Source organism: Salvelinus fontinalis, chromosome 16, assembly GCF_029448725.1.
Source record: "Salvelinus fontinalis isolate EN_2023a chromosome 16, ASM2944872v1, whole genome shotgun sequence".
Classification (NCBI taxonomy): domain Eukaryota; kingdom Metazoa; phylum Chordata; class Actinopteri; order Salmoniformes; family Salmonidae; genus Salvelinus; species Salvelinus fontinalis.
The window spans coordinates 19767178-19784536 of record NC_074680.1 but is presented as its reverse complement, the minus strand read 5'-3'; the positions used below and the strand labels follow the sequence as shown (position 1 = coordinate 19784536).

General features: G+C 50.4%; 1 protein-coding gene across 1 annotated transcript in view; it reads left to right on the top strand.

Moving 5' to 3' along the window:
- Nucleotides 1-17359, top strand: part of LOC129812495 (A-kinase anchor protein 6-like) — a 242923-nt gene that overhangs the window by 204548 nt on the left and 21016 nt on the right. Inside the window, exon 10 of the mRNA XM_055864113.1 lies at nucleotides 8366-8581. Within this exon, the coding sequence (XP_055720088.1) occupies nucleotides 8366-8581 (216 nt within the window). The remainder of the gene's footprint in view (nucleotides 1-8365; nucleotides 8582-17359) is intronic.

Genomic DNA, 17359 nt, shown 5'->3' with positions numbered 1-17359 from the left:
TCGGGCGGAGAGCTGTGGTGAGTGGCATCGGGAGGATAGCTGTGGTGAGTGGCATCGGGCGGATAGCTGTGGTGAGTGACATCGGGCGGATAGCTGTGGTGAGTGGCATATGGCGGTTAGCTGTGGTGAGTGACATCGGGCGGATAGCTGTGGTGAGTGGCATATGGCGGATAGCTGTGGTGAGTTGCATCGGGAGGATAGCTGTGGTGAGTGGCATCGGGAGGATAGCTGTGGTGAGTGACATCGGGCGGAGAGCTGTGGTGAGTGACATCGGGCGGAGAGCTGTGGTGAGTGGCATCGGGAGGACAGCTTCGGTGAGTGGCATCGGGAGGATAGCTGTGGTGAGTGACGTCGGGCGGATAGCTGTGGTGAGTGACATCGGGCGGATAGCTGTGGTGAGTGACATCGGGCGGATAGCTGTGGTGAGTGGCATCGGGCGGATAGCTGTGGTGAGTGACATCGGGCTGATAGCTGTGGTGAGTGACATCGGGTTGATAGCTGTGGTGAGTGGCATCGGGCCGGTGGGCTGTGGTGAGTGGCATCGGGTGGATAGCCGTGGTGAGTGTCATCGGGCAGATAGCTGTGGTGAGTGTCATCGGGAGGATAGCTGTGGTGAGTGGCACCGGGAGGATAGCTGTGGTGAGTGGCATCGGGAGGATAGTTGTGGTGAGTGACATCGGGCGGATAGCTGTGGTGAGTGGCAATGGGAGGATAGCTGTGGTGAGTGGCATCGGGAGGATAGCTGTGGTGAATTACATCGGGCGGATAGCTGTGGTGAGTGACATCAGGCAGATAGCTGTGGTGAGTGGCAGCGGGAGGATAGCTGTGGTGATTGACATCGGGCGGATAGCTGTGGTGAGTGTCATAGGGCGGATAGCTGTGGTGAGTGACATCGGGCGGATAGCTGTGGTGAGTGACATCGGGCGGATAGCTGTGGTGAGTGACATCGGGCGGATAGCTGTGTTGAGTGACATCGGGTGGATAGCTGTGGTGAGTGGCATCGGGCCGGTGGGCTGTGATGAGTGGCATCGGGTGGATAGCCGTAGTGAGTGGCATCGGGCGGATAGCTGTGGTGAGTGACATCGGGCGGATAGCTGTGGTGAGTGGCATCGGGCGGATAGCTGTGGTGAGTGACATCGGGCGGATAGCTGTGGTGAGTGACATCGGGTGGATAGCTGTGGTGAGTGGCATCGGGCCGGTGGGCTGTGGTGAGTGGCATCGGGTGGATAGCTGTGGTGAGTGTCATCGGGCGGATAGCTGTGGTGAGTGGCATCGGGCCGGTGGGCTGTGGTGAGTGGCATCGGGTGGATAGATGTGGTGAGTGACATCGGGTGGATAGCTGTGGTGAGTGTCATCGGGCGGATAGCTGTGGTGTGTGACATCGGGCGGATAGCTGTGGTGAGTGACATCGGGCGGATAGCTGTGGTGAGTGACATCGGGCGGATAGCTGTGGTGAGTGACATCGGGCGGATAGCTGTGGTGAGTGACATCGGGCCGGTGGGCTGTGGTGAGTGGCATCGGGAGGATAGCTGTGGTGAGTGGCATCGGGCCGGTGGGCTGTGGTGAGTGACATCGGACGGATAGATGTGGTGAGTGACATCGGGCGTATAGCTGTGGTGAGTGACATCGGGCGGATAGCTGTGGTGAGTGGCATCGGGAGGATAGCTGTGGTGAGTGGCATCGGGAGGATAGCTGTGGTGAGTGGCATCGGGCGGATAGCCGTGGTGAGTGTTATCGGGCGGATAGCCGTGGTGAGTGTCATCGGGCGGATAGCCGTAGGGAGTGTCATCGGGCGGATAGCCGTGGTGAGTGTCATCGGGCGGATAGCCTTGGTGAGTGACATCGGGCGGAGAGCTGTGGTGAGTGACATCGGGTGGATAGCCGTGGTGAGTGTCATCGGGCGGATAGCCGTGGTGAGTGTCATCGGGCGGATAGCCGTGGTGAGTGACATCGGGCGGATAGCCGTGGTGAGTGTCATCGGGCGGATAGCCGTGGTGAGTGGCTTCGGGCGGATAGCTTTGGTGATTGACATCGGGCGGATAGCTGTGGTGAGTGGCATCGGGCGGATAGCTGTGGTGAGTTGCATCGGGCGGATAGCCGTGGTGAGTGACATCGGGCGGATTGCCGTGGTGAGTGTCATCGGGCGGATAGCTGTGGTGAGTGGCATCGGGCGGATAGCTGTGGTGAGTGGCATCGGGAGGATAGCCGTGGTGAGTGGCATCGGGAGGATAGCTGTGGTGAGTGGCATCGGGCGGATAGCTGTGGTGAGTGGCATCGGGAGGATAGCTGTGGTGAGTGACATCGGGCCGGTGGGCTGTGGTGAGTGACATCGGGCGGATAGCTGTGGTGAGTGACATCGGGCGGATAGCTGTGGTGAGTGACATCGGGCGGATAGCTGTGGTGAGTGGCATCGGGAGGATAGCTGTGGTGAGTGGCATCGGGTGGATAGCTGTGGTGAGTGGCATCGGGAGGATAGCTGTGGTGAGTGGCATCGGGCGGATAGCTGTGGTGAGTGACATCGGGCGGATAGCTGTGGTGAGTGGCATCGGGCGGTTAGCTGTGGTGAGTGGCATCGGGAGGATAGCTGTGGTGAGTTGCATCGGGAGGATAGCTGTGGTGAGTGGCATCGGGAGGATAGCTGTGGTGAGTGGCATCGGGCGGATAGCTGTGGTGAGTGGCATCGGGAGGATAGCTGTGGTGAGTTGCATCGGGAGGATAGCTGTGGTGAGTGGCATCGGGAGGATAGCTGTGGTGAGTGACATCGGGCGGAGAGCTGTGGTGAGTGACATCGGGCGGAGAGCTGTGGTGAGTGGCATCGGGAGGACAGCTGTGGTGAGTGGCATCGGGAGGATAGCTGTGGTGAGTGACGTCGGGCGGATAGCTGTGGTGAGTGACATCGGGCGGATAGCTGTGGTGAGTGACATCGGGCGGATAGCTGTGGTGAGTGGCATCGGGCGGATAGCTGTGGTGAGTGACATCGGGCTGATAGCTGTGGTGAGTGACATCGGGTTGATAGCTGTGGTGAGTGGCATCGGGCCGGTGGGCTGTGGTGAGTGGCATCGGGCCGGTGGGCTGTGGTGAGTGGCATCGGGCCGGTGGGCTGTGGTGAGTGGCATCGGGCGGATAGCTGTGGTGAGTGGCATCGGGCCGGTGGGCTGTGGTGAGTGGCATCGGGCCGGTGGGCTGTGGTGAGTGGCATCGGGCGGATAGCTGTGGTGAGTGATTTCGGGCGGATAGCTGTGGTGAGTGTCATCGGGCGGATAGCTGTGGTGAGTGGCATCGGGCCGGTGGGCTGTGGTGAGTGGCATCGGGTGGATAGCCGTGGTGAGTGACATCGGGCGGATAGCTGTGGTGAGTGTCATCGGGCGGATAGCTGTGGTGAGTGACATCGGGCCGGTGGGCTGTGGTGAGTGACATCGGGCGGATAGCTGTGGTGAGTGACATCGGGCGGATAGCTGTGGTGAGTGACATCGGGCGGATAGCTGTGGTGAGTGGCATCGGGCCGGTTGGCTGTGGTGAGTGGTTACGGGGGGATAGCCGTGGTGAGTGATTTCGGGCGGATAGCTGTGGTGAGTGTCATCGGGCGGATAGCTGTGGTGAGTGGCATCGGGCCGGTGGGCTGTGGTGAGTGGCATCGGGTGGATAGCCGTGGTGAGTGACATCGGGCGGATAGCTGTGGTGAGTGTCATCGGGCGGATAGCTGTGGTGAGTGACATCGGGCCGGTGGGCTGTGGTTAGTGACATCGGGCGGATAGCTGTGGTGAGTGACATCGGGCGGATAGCTGTGGTGAGTGTCATCGGGCGGATAGCTGTGGTGAGTGACATCGGGCGGATAGCTGTGGTGAGTGACATCGGGAGGATAGCTGTGGTGAGTGACATCGGGCGGATAGCTGTGGTGAGTGGCATCGGGCGGATAGCCGTGGTGAGTGTCATCGGGAGGATGGCTGTGGTGAGTGGCGTCGGGCGTATAGCCTTGGTGAGTGACGTCGGGCGGAAAGCTGTGTTGAGTGTCATCGGGAGGATAGCTGTGGTGAGTGGCATCGGGCGGATAGCTGTGGTGAGTGACATCGGGTGGATAGCTGTGGTGATTGACATCGGGCCGGTGGGCTGTGGTGAGTGGCATCGGGCCGGTGGGCTGTGGTGAGTGGCATCGGGTGGATAGCCGTGGTGATTGACATCGGGCCGGTGGGCTGTGGTGAGTGACATCGGGCGGATAGCTGTGGTGAGTGGCATCGGGTGGATAGCTGTGGTGAGTGACATCGGACGGAGAGCTGTGGTGAGTGTCATCGGGCGGATTGCTGTGGTGAGTGACATCGGGCGGATAGCTGTGGTGAGTGACATCGGGCGGATAGCTGTGGTGAGTGTCATCGGGCGGATAGCTGTGGTGAGTGACATCGGGCGGATAGCTGTGGTGAGTGTCATCGGGCGGATAGCTGTGGTGAGTGACATCGGGCGGATAGCTGTGGTGAGTGGCATCGGGCCGGTGGGCTGTGGTGAGTGGCATCGGGTGGATAGCTGTGGTGAGTGGCATCGGGAGGATAGCTGTGGTGAGTGGCATCGGGAGGATAGCTGTGGTGAGTGACATCGGGCGGATAGCTGTGGTGAGTGTCATAGGGCGGATAGCTGTGGTGAGTGGCATCGGGCCGGTGGGCTGTGGTGAGTGACATCGGGCGGATAGCTGTGGTGAGTGACATCGGGCGGATAGCTGTGGTGAGTGGCATCGGGCGGATAGCTGTGGTGAGTGTCATAGGGCGGATAGCTGTGGTGAGTGACATCGGGCGGATAGCTGTGGTGAGTGACATCGGGCGGATAGCTGTGGTGAGTGACATCGGGCGGATAGCTGTGGTGAGTGACATCGGGCGGATAGCTGTGGTGAGTGTCATCGGGCGGATAGCTGTGGTGAGTGACATCGGGCGGATAGCTGTGGTGAGTGACATCGGGCGGATAGCTGTGGTGAGTGACATCGGGCGGATAGCTGTGGTGAGTGACATCGGGCGGATAGCTGTGGTGAGTGTCATCGGGCGGATAGCTGTGGTGAGTGACATCGGGCGGATAGATGTGGTGAGTGACATCGGGCGGATAGCTGTGGTGAGTGGCATCGGGAGGATAGCTGTGGTGAGTGGCATCGGGAGGATAGCTGTGGTGAGTGGCATCGGGTGGATAGCTGTGGTGAGTGGCATCGGGAGGATAGCTGTGGTGAGTGGCATCGGGAGGATAGCTGTGGTGAGTGACATCGGGCGGATAGCTGTGGTGAGTGTCATAGGGCGGATAGCTGTGGTGAGTGGCATCGGGCCGGTGGGCTGTGGTGAGTGGCATCGGGTGGATAGCTGTGGTGAGTGACATCGGACGGAGAGCTGTGGTGAGTGTCATCGGGCGGATTGCTGTGGTGAGTGACATCGGGCGGATAGCTGTGGTGAGTGACATCGGGCGGATAGCTGTGGTGAGTGACATCGGGCGGATAGCTGTGGTGAGTGACATCGGGCGGATAGCTGTGGTGAGTGGCATCGGGCGGATAGCTGTGGTGAGTGACATCGGGCGGATAGCTGTGGTGAGTGACATCGGGCGGATAGCTGTGGTGAGTGTCATCGGGCGGATAGCTGTGGTGAGTGACATCGGGCGGATAGATGTGGTGAGTGACATCGGGCGGATAGCTGTGGTGAGTGGCATCGGGAGGATAGCTGTGGTGAGTGGCATCGGGAGGATAGCTGTGGTGAGTGGCATCGGGTGGATAGCTGTGGTGAGTGGCATCGGGAGGATAGCTGTGGTGAGTGACATCGGGCGGATAGCTGTGGTGAGTGTCATCGGGCGGATAGCCGTGGTGAGTGGCATCGGGAGGATAGCTGTGGTGAGTGGCATCGGGAGGATAGCTGTGGTGAGTGGCATCGGGAGGATAGCTGTGGTGAGTGGCATCGGGAGGATAGCTGTGGTGAGTGGCATCGGGAGGATAGCCGCTAGAATGGAATGGCAGTGGTGCGGAGAGTTTAATCTGGGAATTTCTGCTCCCTGCGCTGCACATTACGCCCTCTCCATTGCATATTAAACAACCCTATCAAGTCAGGCATTGGCATCTGCTGTGCTGACACAAATTGTGAATTAAATGAAATTGATGTCCTCTGTCATATATATCTATAAAGACATTGTCTGATGTGTTCTGCGTATGAAGAATGTGTGATTGCAAACTGTTCCAGAACAAAATAAAGTGGCAATACATTCGGTTTTTTGTATCCCTGACCCTCCAAGGGCATTTAGTTTCCTCTCTCTGTCTCGGTCTCTCTCTTTCTCTGTCTCTCACTCTGTCTCTCACGCTCTCTTTGTCTCTCACGCTCTCTATGTCTCTCACGCTCTCTCTGTCGCTCTCTCTGTCTCTCTCTCTGTCTCTGTCTCTGTCTCTCTCTCTCTCTCTGTCTCTCTCTCTCTCTCTCTCGCTGTCTCTCTCTCTGTCTCTATCTCTGTCTCTGTCTGTCTCTGTCTCTGTCTCTGTCTCTGTCTCTGTCTCTGTCTCTCTCTCTGTCTCTCTCTCTGTCTCTCTCTCTGTCTCTGTCTCTGTCTCTGTCTCTGTCTCTGTCTCTGTCTCTCTCTCTCTCTCTCTCTCTCTGTCTCTCTCTCTCTCTCTCTCTCTCTCTCTCTCTCTCTCTCTCTCTCTGTCTCTCTCTGTCTCTCTCTCTGTCTCTGTCTCTGTCTCTGTCTCTGTCTCTGTCTCTGTCTCTCTATCTGTCTCTGTCTCTCTATCTGTCTCTGTCTCTGTCTCTGTCTCTGTCTCTGTCTCTGTCTCTGTCTCTCTCTCTCTCTCTCTCTCTCTCTCTCTCTCTCTCTGTCTCTGTCTCTCTATCATGCTGCATCGTTCTGTTCGTCACATGGTAAAAACAATGGCTATATCTGGAGTCCACTGAGTGATTTTAAATGCTGGTTATTCAAACGAGGCGAGAAGAGGAGACATCCCGAGGGAACAGAGAATGAGAGAGAGAATGGGTAGGGAAGGATATTTTGTTAAGGGAGGGAACATATTTGAAGTTCTTTGCTGGTAGACACAGACTTCACTAAGTCACCAAAGGACACCTATGGGGTTTTGTGGAGCAGATTATCAAAGTAGAATGCTAGTGGAATCAATACAGAAATTCCCAGACAGTGGAATTGTTTATGGATATGCATGACTCATATCACCTTATTGACAATATCTGAAAGCTACGAGTCCTGTCCTGTTTCTCATTTCCTAGTCCACATCACAACTATAATACCAAGTGCTAATGTGTTTATTTTTGGTTTCATTTACTCTTCCCATACGGCAGTCAAACATTTCAGGAAAGGCTATCCAAACACCTTTTTCTCACAGTGACTCTAAAACACTAAAACATGCAAGTCAACCCAATCTAGTAATTAAGATTTAGTCTGGCATTAACACTTCTACTAACACGTTCTCTGACTGCAGCACAAGTGTGTTAACTAATAAAGAAGGAGCCGTAATGGAGGATCAACACAGTGTTTAATTGATGCAGCCAGCGATCTAGCCCCAAAATGGCCACTGACTCACTCACACATAATCACATCTGTTTCCATTACAGATTCTTGTAAAACATCCACCACACAGCAGCGACACAAAGGACTGACAATTACACCAACCAGTGTGTGTATTAATTGGATAATGGAGTGTTTTGCCACTCCACAATTGGCCTCCTTTGCGTACAGAGTTCAATCCCACAATGTGTGTGTGTGTGTGTGTGTGTGTGTGTGTGTGTGCTTGTGTGTGTGTGTGTGTCTCACACTTTGGCTCCAAAAGTAGCTATTCACAGCGTGGTGCTGTTTACTCTACTATAGAAGGAGGGGAAATTGCTCAGCGGAGTCCTGTTTGGGAAATCATTGGGGGGTATATGTGCTTCTGATTGTTTGTTACTCAACAAACACTTAGATGTTTTCCTGTAAATTGTGTTATTTCTTTTTGAGTGATTCTCTGAGCGGCAATGCTGAATATTCAGATGTACAACTGACTAGGTATTCCCCTTTCTCTTTCTATATGGCGGTACGGAAAATACATTCACAATTAGCTGTCTTTAGAATGTACCAATAAAAATGAGGGTTGTATCAGCAGTGTTTGAGACTTGATAGTAACAACATATTCACATTTATTCGGATGTTGAAATGGGCAACTTGATTAGGTTTTTGCTAGAATGTCCACATTGCCAAGAGGGAAGGATGTATCAAATAGAGAGCTATCAGATCCCAATAATGTTGCAGAATATTCCCCACCTGCTGTCAGTATATTGATCATACAGTATATGTAAATCAACAATACTCTGTCTCTAACATGATTGTCCTCTTGTTCCCTGGTCTCTAATCTTCCCTCCTCTTCCTCTCTTCTTGGTCTCCTCAGAAGATCCTGGGGGAGTCGGTGGGGAGCACCAGTCGGTCCCAGGAGCCTCACTCTGCTCTGTCCCCCCACACCAGCAGCCTGCTGGGCCAGCTGGAAAGCAGGATCAAGGATTTGAAGGTGTGGCTGAGAGACACCGAGCTCTACATCTTCAACTCCTGTCTGAGACACGACACAGAGCAGGACCTCCGGGTTTCCACCCAGCTGCAGCACTTCAAGGTAGAGACTGGCCACTGCACGTACGCACATGCAAACCCACATCCAGAGTAGATGAAGGCTCCCCGGGCATAACACTGTCATAACACCACTACTGAGCTGGTTCTAACTGTCACCTGCTCTGAGCTCTAGGGACAGCTAGAGAGACACTGACTATTGGGCAGAAAGACCGAAGGTAGATACAGATATTAGGTTATCAAATAAAAAAGTATGAAATACTATCAAATATGTCTCTGAGTGTCTGGGTTTTACTTCAAGTACAGTAATACTGTATATGTAATTAAATTAATACTGGAGAAAAGAAAGCTGTTTTAAAGCTAGTAAATCTGTACGAAACTATTATTTGACTTGAAAAAGCTGGAGGAATGACACAGGATATTAATCAGACCAAGTCAAAACACAGCTAGTAGAGTTAATTGCCTTTATCCCGCTGACTGACTTTGACCATTAGAGAGAAGGAACTTTAAATATATACAGAGTTGACGCTGAGAGAAATAGCACTTTATAAAAATAATACTTTTCTTTTGATAAGATGTGACTCTGCACAGAGAGTAAGAATTGGTTTCTTGGCAAAAAGCCAGGGGGAAATTATTATAAATATTGATAACTGCAATTCTAATGGACAGAAGATCCATGGCACTAAATAGAAAAAGTGCATAAAATATTAAATAAATAAATAAATAGGTGCGTTTAATGATCATTTATCTGTTACAGTTGGACTGAACACAGCCTATCAGGAGACAGAACTCCGTCAGTCATTCAGTCAAGTATATACTGTTCAGTTCTGTAGTTCTTTAGACTAGACTACTCTAGACCCACTGGAAGGACCCCAGTCACATCCACTTCATACTCTTCCCCATGAAAAGAGAGGGAAACCTGGCAGGATAATGAAGAGGACACAGCAGCTAATACCTTATGAATAACACCTATTCATCCGCACTAATGTGAGAAAGCAAACACATAACCTCAATGTGATTATAATACTATCAATAAGGACATTTCTCATTAGTCAAACAGTCAATGTAATGGCGGCTATTCAGACTCGTCAGATATCAGATGTATGATGAAGAATGAAAGCGTTGGGCAGGTTTAGTCCGGCTAGTCAGTCGGGTCTGCTCCCCATTAACGCCTGATGAGGAAGGTTTGGCGTGAAATTCCGTACTCAGACAGCCCCTCTAATTTGGTTAGCACTTGGTAAAGAACAGAAATTCCTTACTCCTTATCATGGAGAAAATATTGATATTATATCTTGTTTGTCACATTTTATTAGCTGGATGCCAGCCAGCCGGCCACATCCTAGCCGTTGTATTAGCTCAGAGCAGGGGCTGGGCTGTAGGGAGATGGTCAGTCAGAGAGGAGAGGGGTGCAGATGAACCCAGACCAGGCGGGGAGATGAGAAGAGATTGGGCCTGACCCCCCAGGTGAGGCCTGGGTCCCATGTTGGCTTCTAGATCAAAAAACAAAGTAGAAACTGACATTAGAGCTGATATCTCTAAATCTATGCTGGCATCTCAGTGCTCTCAGAGGTTGGAGGAGATAGGGGGAGGTCACTGCAGTCTGTCCAACAGAAAAAAACACCACTTTGAACAAGTCAGTAATCCATTTCTCTAGTAGAAAAAGACTAAAAATAGAAATTAGGTTCTGTTGAGATTGAATAAATGGGATGGTTTGATTCTTGCTGCGCCGCCAAAGTTTGACCTCAATGAAAATGGGGCTTCTTACGGAGAGAGATTAAAAGGAATTAGATATCTTTGGTTGAGATGGTAGGAGGGAGGAATTCAATGTGATCAAGTATGCGGGAGGAGATAATTGTGGAATAGAACATTCTACAGCTTCCTCAGTGACATATTATCAATGTAATCCTTTTTAAAACATTTTATGAGGGAGGATGTTTGGTTTGTGGGCAAAATACAAATTCCTTAATGCCAAAGCCTGGCATGTAGTATGTGGGAATATTTTCTAACTGACAATTGGCAATATTTAACCTTCAAAAGGAAGAAGTAATATGGTTAAGAGACAGTGGTGGGAGAAAGGTATTATAAAATGGACGGTGTGAAGTATGCAGCAGTCTAAATTGAACTGTCTGCCCCCCCCCCGAGCAGTCCAGACACAATAGAGACTCATTTTAAATGTAGCCCCCCTCTGGGAAGTCTGGGATACCATATCTGAAAAACCTTTCAATTCAATTAAACTGGGGTTATAATATAGGTACATTATGAAGACCTCTTCTACTGGTTTCTCATTAATGCTGCTGTGTGTATACTAACAGTGGAAGGGAAGGCTGGATGTTGAGATGCTGTATTGGCTCGCTGGTGAATCTTGCTTGGTTTGCTTACATTGAGACATCTTCCATTCACCTGGAGCATGAGTACTCGTCTTCCTGCAACATCTTCAACCACACTAACAACAAGGGTATTTTGATAATATATTGGCTATGCCATTACACTTATTGAGTTGGGACTCCGTGGTAGTATAAAATGGTGCTGGTTATCATTAGAAACCTCCACATTTCACTTACATAATGAATGTTCCAATGATGTATTAGTGTAGCTTTTAGCCAACAATTTATGTCAGAACAGATAGGAATCAACAGGGGGGCATTTAGTTAGGATTTTAAAATTACGTTATACACCCCCCAACTATCAGTCTATTACCCAAGCGAATTCCTTGACAGACACCCAGGTGTCTTCCTAATGTTGTATGAGTTGTTTGGGAGAGAGAAAGAGAAAGACAGAGAGCGAAAGAGACTGATAGAGAGAGAATGATAGAGAGAGAGAAAGAGAAAGACAGAGAGAAAGACGGATAGAGAGAGAGAAAGAGAAAGACAGAGAGAAAGACGGATAGAGAGAGAGAAAGAGAAAGACAGAGAGAAAGACGGATAGAGAAAGAGAAAGACAGAGAGAAAGACGGATAGAGAGAGAGAAGAGGAGGGATGAACGGTAGAAGTTAAGTGACAGAAACAAATGGAGCTGGAGGCACTGAGTCTGAGCTATGGGAATATGTGTGTGGGAACAAGAATTCATTACACTCATTTGCGATAACAAGTGCTTGTGATTTTAATTGACTTAATCAACAAATGGAATTAAACCGAGATTTGTAATGAATGGTAATTGATTGAATATCCACTGGGTCACTGTCAGAGTTAAATCCCCATTTCTGGTACTTTCTACTGGAGGGCTTCTAGTTCATCCTTTGTGTCTCCATCTTGTCCACTTTATTACAAATGGACAGATTAACGAAATAAAGGAGATAAGGAGGAGTATTGATCTGTTACAGAACAACAAAAAACATTCTGCGACATACACTCTGATCAAAACGACAAGAGAGCACAATGTCTCCACTAGTGGGCTGTAACATGTTACTATTTTGAGGTCTCTTTCATTTTTACAATGTCATATCAAGGAGTAGTATTTCTCTCTTACACTTCAAGTGGATTGCATTTTGGGAAATGTAACCTAAATCTTACATTTGGAGGTACTGTACACCTGCTTTTACTGTATGGAAAGAGGATGAATCGAGACAGATACTTAGGTCTCTATTTCACTGTGCTGTTATTTGCCTTGGATTACTGTAATTACTGTACATGCTCTCCCACATGAAAAAATGACATAGTATAATATGGTATAAATACTATACTATTCACTGTAGTGTTTTTGCTGACTTCACTGTAGTATTCACTGTAATATTTTTGCGGATTCAGTATACTGTAGTATTTACTGTAGTCTTTACTGTAGTATACTGTAGTATTTACAGTTAACTATAGTATCAATACTGTAGTAAAAGAAAACTGTAGTATATACTATAGTAATGAATGTAGTGTTTTTGCGGACTGTAGTATACCGTAGTATTTATTGTAGTGTTTTTGCAGACATTACTGTATTATTGTTTTATTATCTTTGACATAGAAGTGGAGACTTTCTCCTTCAGGAAACCTACTGGAGAAATACTAAAAGAGCACGTTTTCTATAACATGTAGGTAGGTAGGCCTGGGGTCTGAACGGATAGTTCAGAGCTTCTGCTCTTCTCTGTAGGGAACATAATATATGGTCTATACTTGGCATGTAGGTTTGTAATTTATGGGTGGCACAAATTGTGATATGGGGGAGGGGAATGGGTATATGCAAATATAATATTTTCTTACTTTAGTTTATTTAGTAAATATTTGTAACGGTTCTCTAAATCCTCCTCCTCCTCAGACGAGGAGAGGAGAGAGGGATCTGAAGACCAATGTGCAGCGAGGTATGATGACATGATTTATTTAAGACACGACAAAACAACAAACACGACGTAGACAGAAAACGAACTATACTTGAATAAACTACAAAACAAATAAACGATGAAAACAGACCTGGACACAAACTTACATATAACTTGAAGAACGCACGAACAGGTACACGACTACAAACAAACGCTACAGTCCCGTGTGGCACGAACATACATACAGACACAGGAGACAACCACCCACAAACAAACAGTGTGAAAACACCTACCTTAATATGGCTCTCAATCAGAGGAAATGAAAACCACCTGTCTCTAATTGAGAGCCATATCAGGTCACCCTTAAACCAACATAGAAACAGAAAACATAGACTGCCCACCCAAACTCACGTCCTGACCAGCTAACACATACACAAACTAACAGAAAACAGGTCAGGAACGTGACATAACCCCCCCCTCAAGGTGCGTACTCCGAACGCACCACCAAAAGTCTAGGGGAGGGTCTGGGTGGGCATCTGACCACGGTGGTGGCTCCGGCTCCGGACGCTGTCCCAATCCCACCATAATAAATCCCCGCTTCTGTGTCTTCCTCAAGGTGGCGACCCTCGCCACCGACCTTGGACTGGGAACCCTAGACATGGGTCCCGCTGGATTTAGGGGCCGCCCCTGACTGAGGGACGGCAGCTCCGGACTGAGGGACAACACCGGACTGGCTGGCGGATCCTGGCTGGCTGGCTCTGGCGGATCCTGGCTGGATGATGGCTCTGGCTGGTCATGGCTCGCTGACGGCTCTGGCTGGTCATGGCTCGCTGACGGCTCTGAAGGCTGGTCCTGGCTGGACGGCTCTGAAGGCTGGTCCTGGCTGGACGGCTCTGAAGGCTGGTCCTGGCTGGACGGCTCTGAAGGCTGGTCCTGGCTGGACGGCTCTGAAGGCTGATCCGGTCTGGCGGAAGGCTCTGGCTGATCCGGTCTGGCGGAAGGCTCTGGCTGATCCGGTCTGGCGGAAGGCTCTGGCTGATCCGGTCTGGCGGAAGGCTCTGGCTGATCCGGTCTGGCGGAAGGCTCTGGCTGATCCGGTCTGGCGGAAGGCTCTGGCTGATCCGGTCTGGCGGAAGGCTCTGGCTGATCCGGTCTGGCGGAAGGCTCTGGCTGATCCTGTCTGGCGGACGGCTCTAGCGGCTCCTGTCTGGCGGACGGCTCTAGCGGCTCCTGTCTGGCGGACGGCTCTAGCGGCTCCTGTCTGGCGGACGGCTCTGTAGGCTCCTGGCAGACGGGCGGCTTTGCAGGCTCCTGGCAGACGGGCAGCTTTGCAGGCTCATGGCAGACGGGCAGCTTTGCAGGCTCATGGCAGACGGGCAGTTCAGGCGCCGCTGGGCAGACGGGCAGTTCAGGCGACGCTGGGCAGACGGGCAGCTCAGGCACCGCTGGGCAGACGGGCACACCTGTAGGGAGGAGACGGAGAGACAGCCTGGTGCGTGGGGCTGCCACAGGACCCACCAGGCTGGAGAGACCTACAGGAGGCTTGATGTTAAAAGGCACCTGAAGGACCGGGCTGTGGGGGAGCACTGGAGCTCTGGTGCGCAGCCTTGGCACCACTCCCCCAGGCTGGCATACTACTCCAGCCCGTACCCTCCAGAGTGCAGGCACAGGTTGAACCGGGCTGTGGATGAGCACTGGAGATCTAGTGCCTACTACGCGCACTTCTCCCTTAGGCTCCACTCCCACATTTGCCCGGTACGAGCGGAGCGTAGGCATAGGACGCACTGCACCCTCCCAGCGCCCCGGAGACACAGCACGCAGAGCCGGTGCAGGATACCCTGGACCGAAACTGCGTACCGGAGACCAGACGCGCTGAGCAGGCACAATACGCCCCGGCTGGATGCCCACACTCACTTGACACTTTCGGGGGGCTGCCCTATAGCGCACCAGGCTATGGGCACGCACTGGCGACACCGTGCGCTTAACCGCATAACACGGTGCCTGACCAGTGACGCGTTGCTTATAATAAGCACGAGGAGTGCGCTCAGGTCTGCTACCTGGCTTAGACACACTCCTCTCTAGCCCCCCCCCAAAAACTTTCTGGGGTTGCCTCTCGTACCTGTCCCGCTGCCGTGCTGCCTCCTCATATCGCCGCCGCTCAGCACTCGCTTCCTCCAGCTCAGCTTTGGGGCGGCGATACTCCCCAGCCTGTGCCCAGGGTCCTTCTCCATTCAAGATCTCCTCCCATGTCCATGAATCCTGGGATTTCTGCGGTTGCTTTCGCTGCCCTTTTCCCCGCTGCTTGGTTCTGGTAATTTGGTGGGTGGTTCTGTAACGGTTCTCTAAATCCTCCTCCTCCTCAGACGAGGAGAGGAGAGAGGGATCTGAAGACCAATGTGCAGCGAGGTATGATGACATGATTTATTTAAGACACGACAAAACAACAAACACGACGTAGACAGAAAACGAACTATACTTGAATAAACTACAAAACAAATAAACGATGAAAACAGACCTGGACACGAACTTACATATAACTTGAAGAACGCACGAACAGGTACACGACTACAAACAAACGCTACAGTCCCGTGTGGCACGAACATACATACAGACACAGGAGACAACCACCCACAAACAAACAGTGTGAAAACACCTACCTTAATATGGCTCTCAATCAGAGGAAATGAAAACCACCTGCCTCTAATTGAGAGCCATATCAGGTCACCCTTAAACCAACATAGAAACAGAAAACATAGACTGCCCACCCAAACTCACGTCCTGACCAGCTAACACATACACAAACTAACAGAAAACAGGTCAGGAACGTGACAATATTTTCTAAACTATGCTCTTAAAACTGCATTGTTGGTTAAGGGTTGTATTCGTGTTGTGTGTTGTATTCTGTGCATGTGACAAATACAATTAGATTTGATCAGGCCTTTGCTAGAACACGGTTGTAACGGGCTTCCTCCTTCTCCTCATCCGAAGAGGAGTAGCAAGGATTAGACCAAAATGCAGCGTTGTGATAAGACATGATTTTTTAATAAACAAAACAGAAAACACGACGAACACTTGAATAATTACAAAAACAATAAACGACGTAGACAGACCTGGACGACGAACTTACATGAAACACGAAGAACGCATGAACAGGAAAACTGACTACATAAAACGAACAAACAAACAAAACCGAAACCGAAACAGTCCTGTGTGGTAACATACACAGACACTGACACAGGAGACAACCACCCACAACCATCAATGTGAAAATACCTACCTTAATATGGCTCTCAATCAGAGGAAATGAAAACCACCTGCCTCTAATTGAGAGCCATATCAGGTCACCCTTTAACCAACATAGAAACACATAACATAGACTACCCACCCAAACTCACGCCCTGACCGTCAAACACATACAAAATAACAGAAAACCGGTCAGGAACGTGACAACGGTGATAGAACACTGAGGAGGACCTGATAAGCTCTAAATACTAATCTCTAATAGGTTGCATCCCAAATGGCACCTTATTCCCTGTATACAATACACTACTTTTGACCAGGTCTTATTGGATATTGCGCTATATAGGGAATAGGGTGCCATTTGGAACCCATCTATAGTCACCTCTAACAGCCTCTAGATTGCGTTGCCGGGCCGACCCGAGTTGCATATTACCAGAATCCTGAGATTCCTTTATTAAAAAGCACCTGATAAATGTAGATGGATGTAGATTTTTTAGGAGGTGCTAGAGCACACTCAGCACCCCTACTTCATGCAGCTATGTGGGCTGGACAATTCAGTTCAGTTGAGAGATGGCTTGGTTTTGTTGTCTTTTTTGTTGGGGGTTTCTGATATCAGGATAGGGACAATAGAGTGTCTTGGAGAGACGCCAGGTTCTCAGCAGCGTTGACTGGTAGCCCTTCCCGACGCTCGGCCTGAAATGGACTCATTGTATGGTTCTCTCTCTATGCATACAGGGGGAAAGCAGGCCACTCCACCAGTGCTCCATGTATTTGGAAAAGCTTTTTAGCAAATATTGGCAGACTATACCCCTAGCCTCTGTGTCAATAAGACTAAGACTCAATGGGGAGGAGAAATCAGTTTATGAAACCCAGTAATGCAGAAAGAATGAGGCCGGAGGATTTGTGAGGAGGGAGTCTGAAAATGTAAAAAGCTCGATAATGCAATGCCCATTTAGCATGATGCTATTGGCCCTAGTTTTTAGCTCTTTAGTCTAACAATGTGGAGCAGTAGTAGCTGATATTGGTATGAGTTGCCTTTACTTGGCTTGACATAGCCTACCAATAGGTACCACAGGAGGCTGCTGAGGGGAGGACAGCTCATAATAATGACTGGAATGGAGTAAATGGAATGGTATTAAACACATGGAAACCACTTGTTTGATACCATTCCATTTATACCGTTCCAGCCCATGCTCCCCAATTAAGGTGCCACCAGCCGCCTGTGATAGGTACATAAGAACCACCGAGAGAGAAATAAGCAGTGTTAGGAGCTAGTACTTTTACTCATTCCAATGACCCTGTAATGTGGCTGAGGGTGGATGTTCTAATCTGAATCTATCTGAG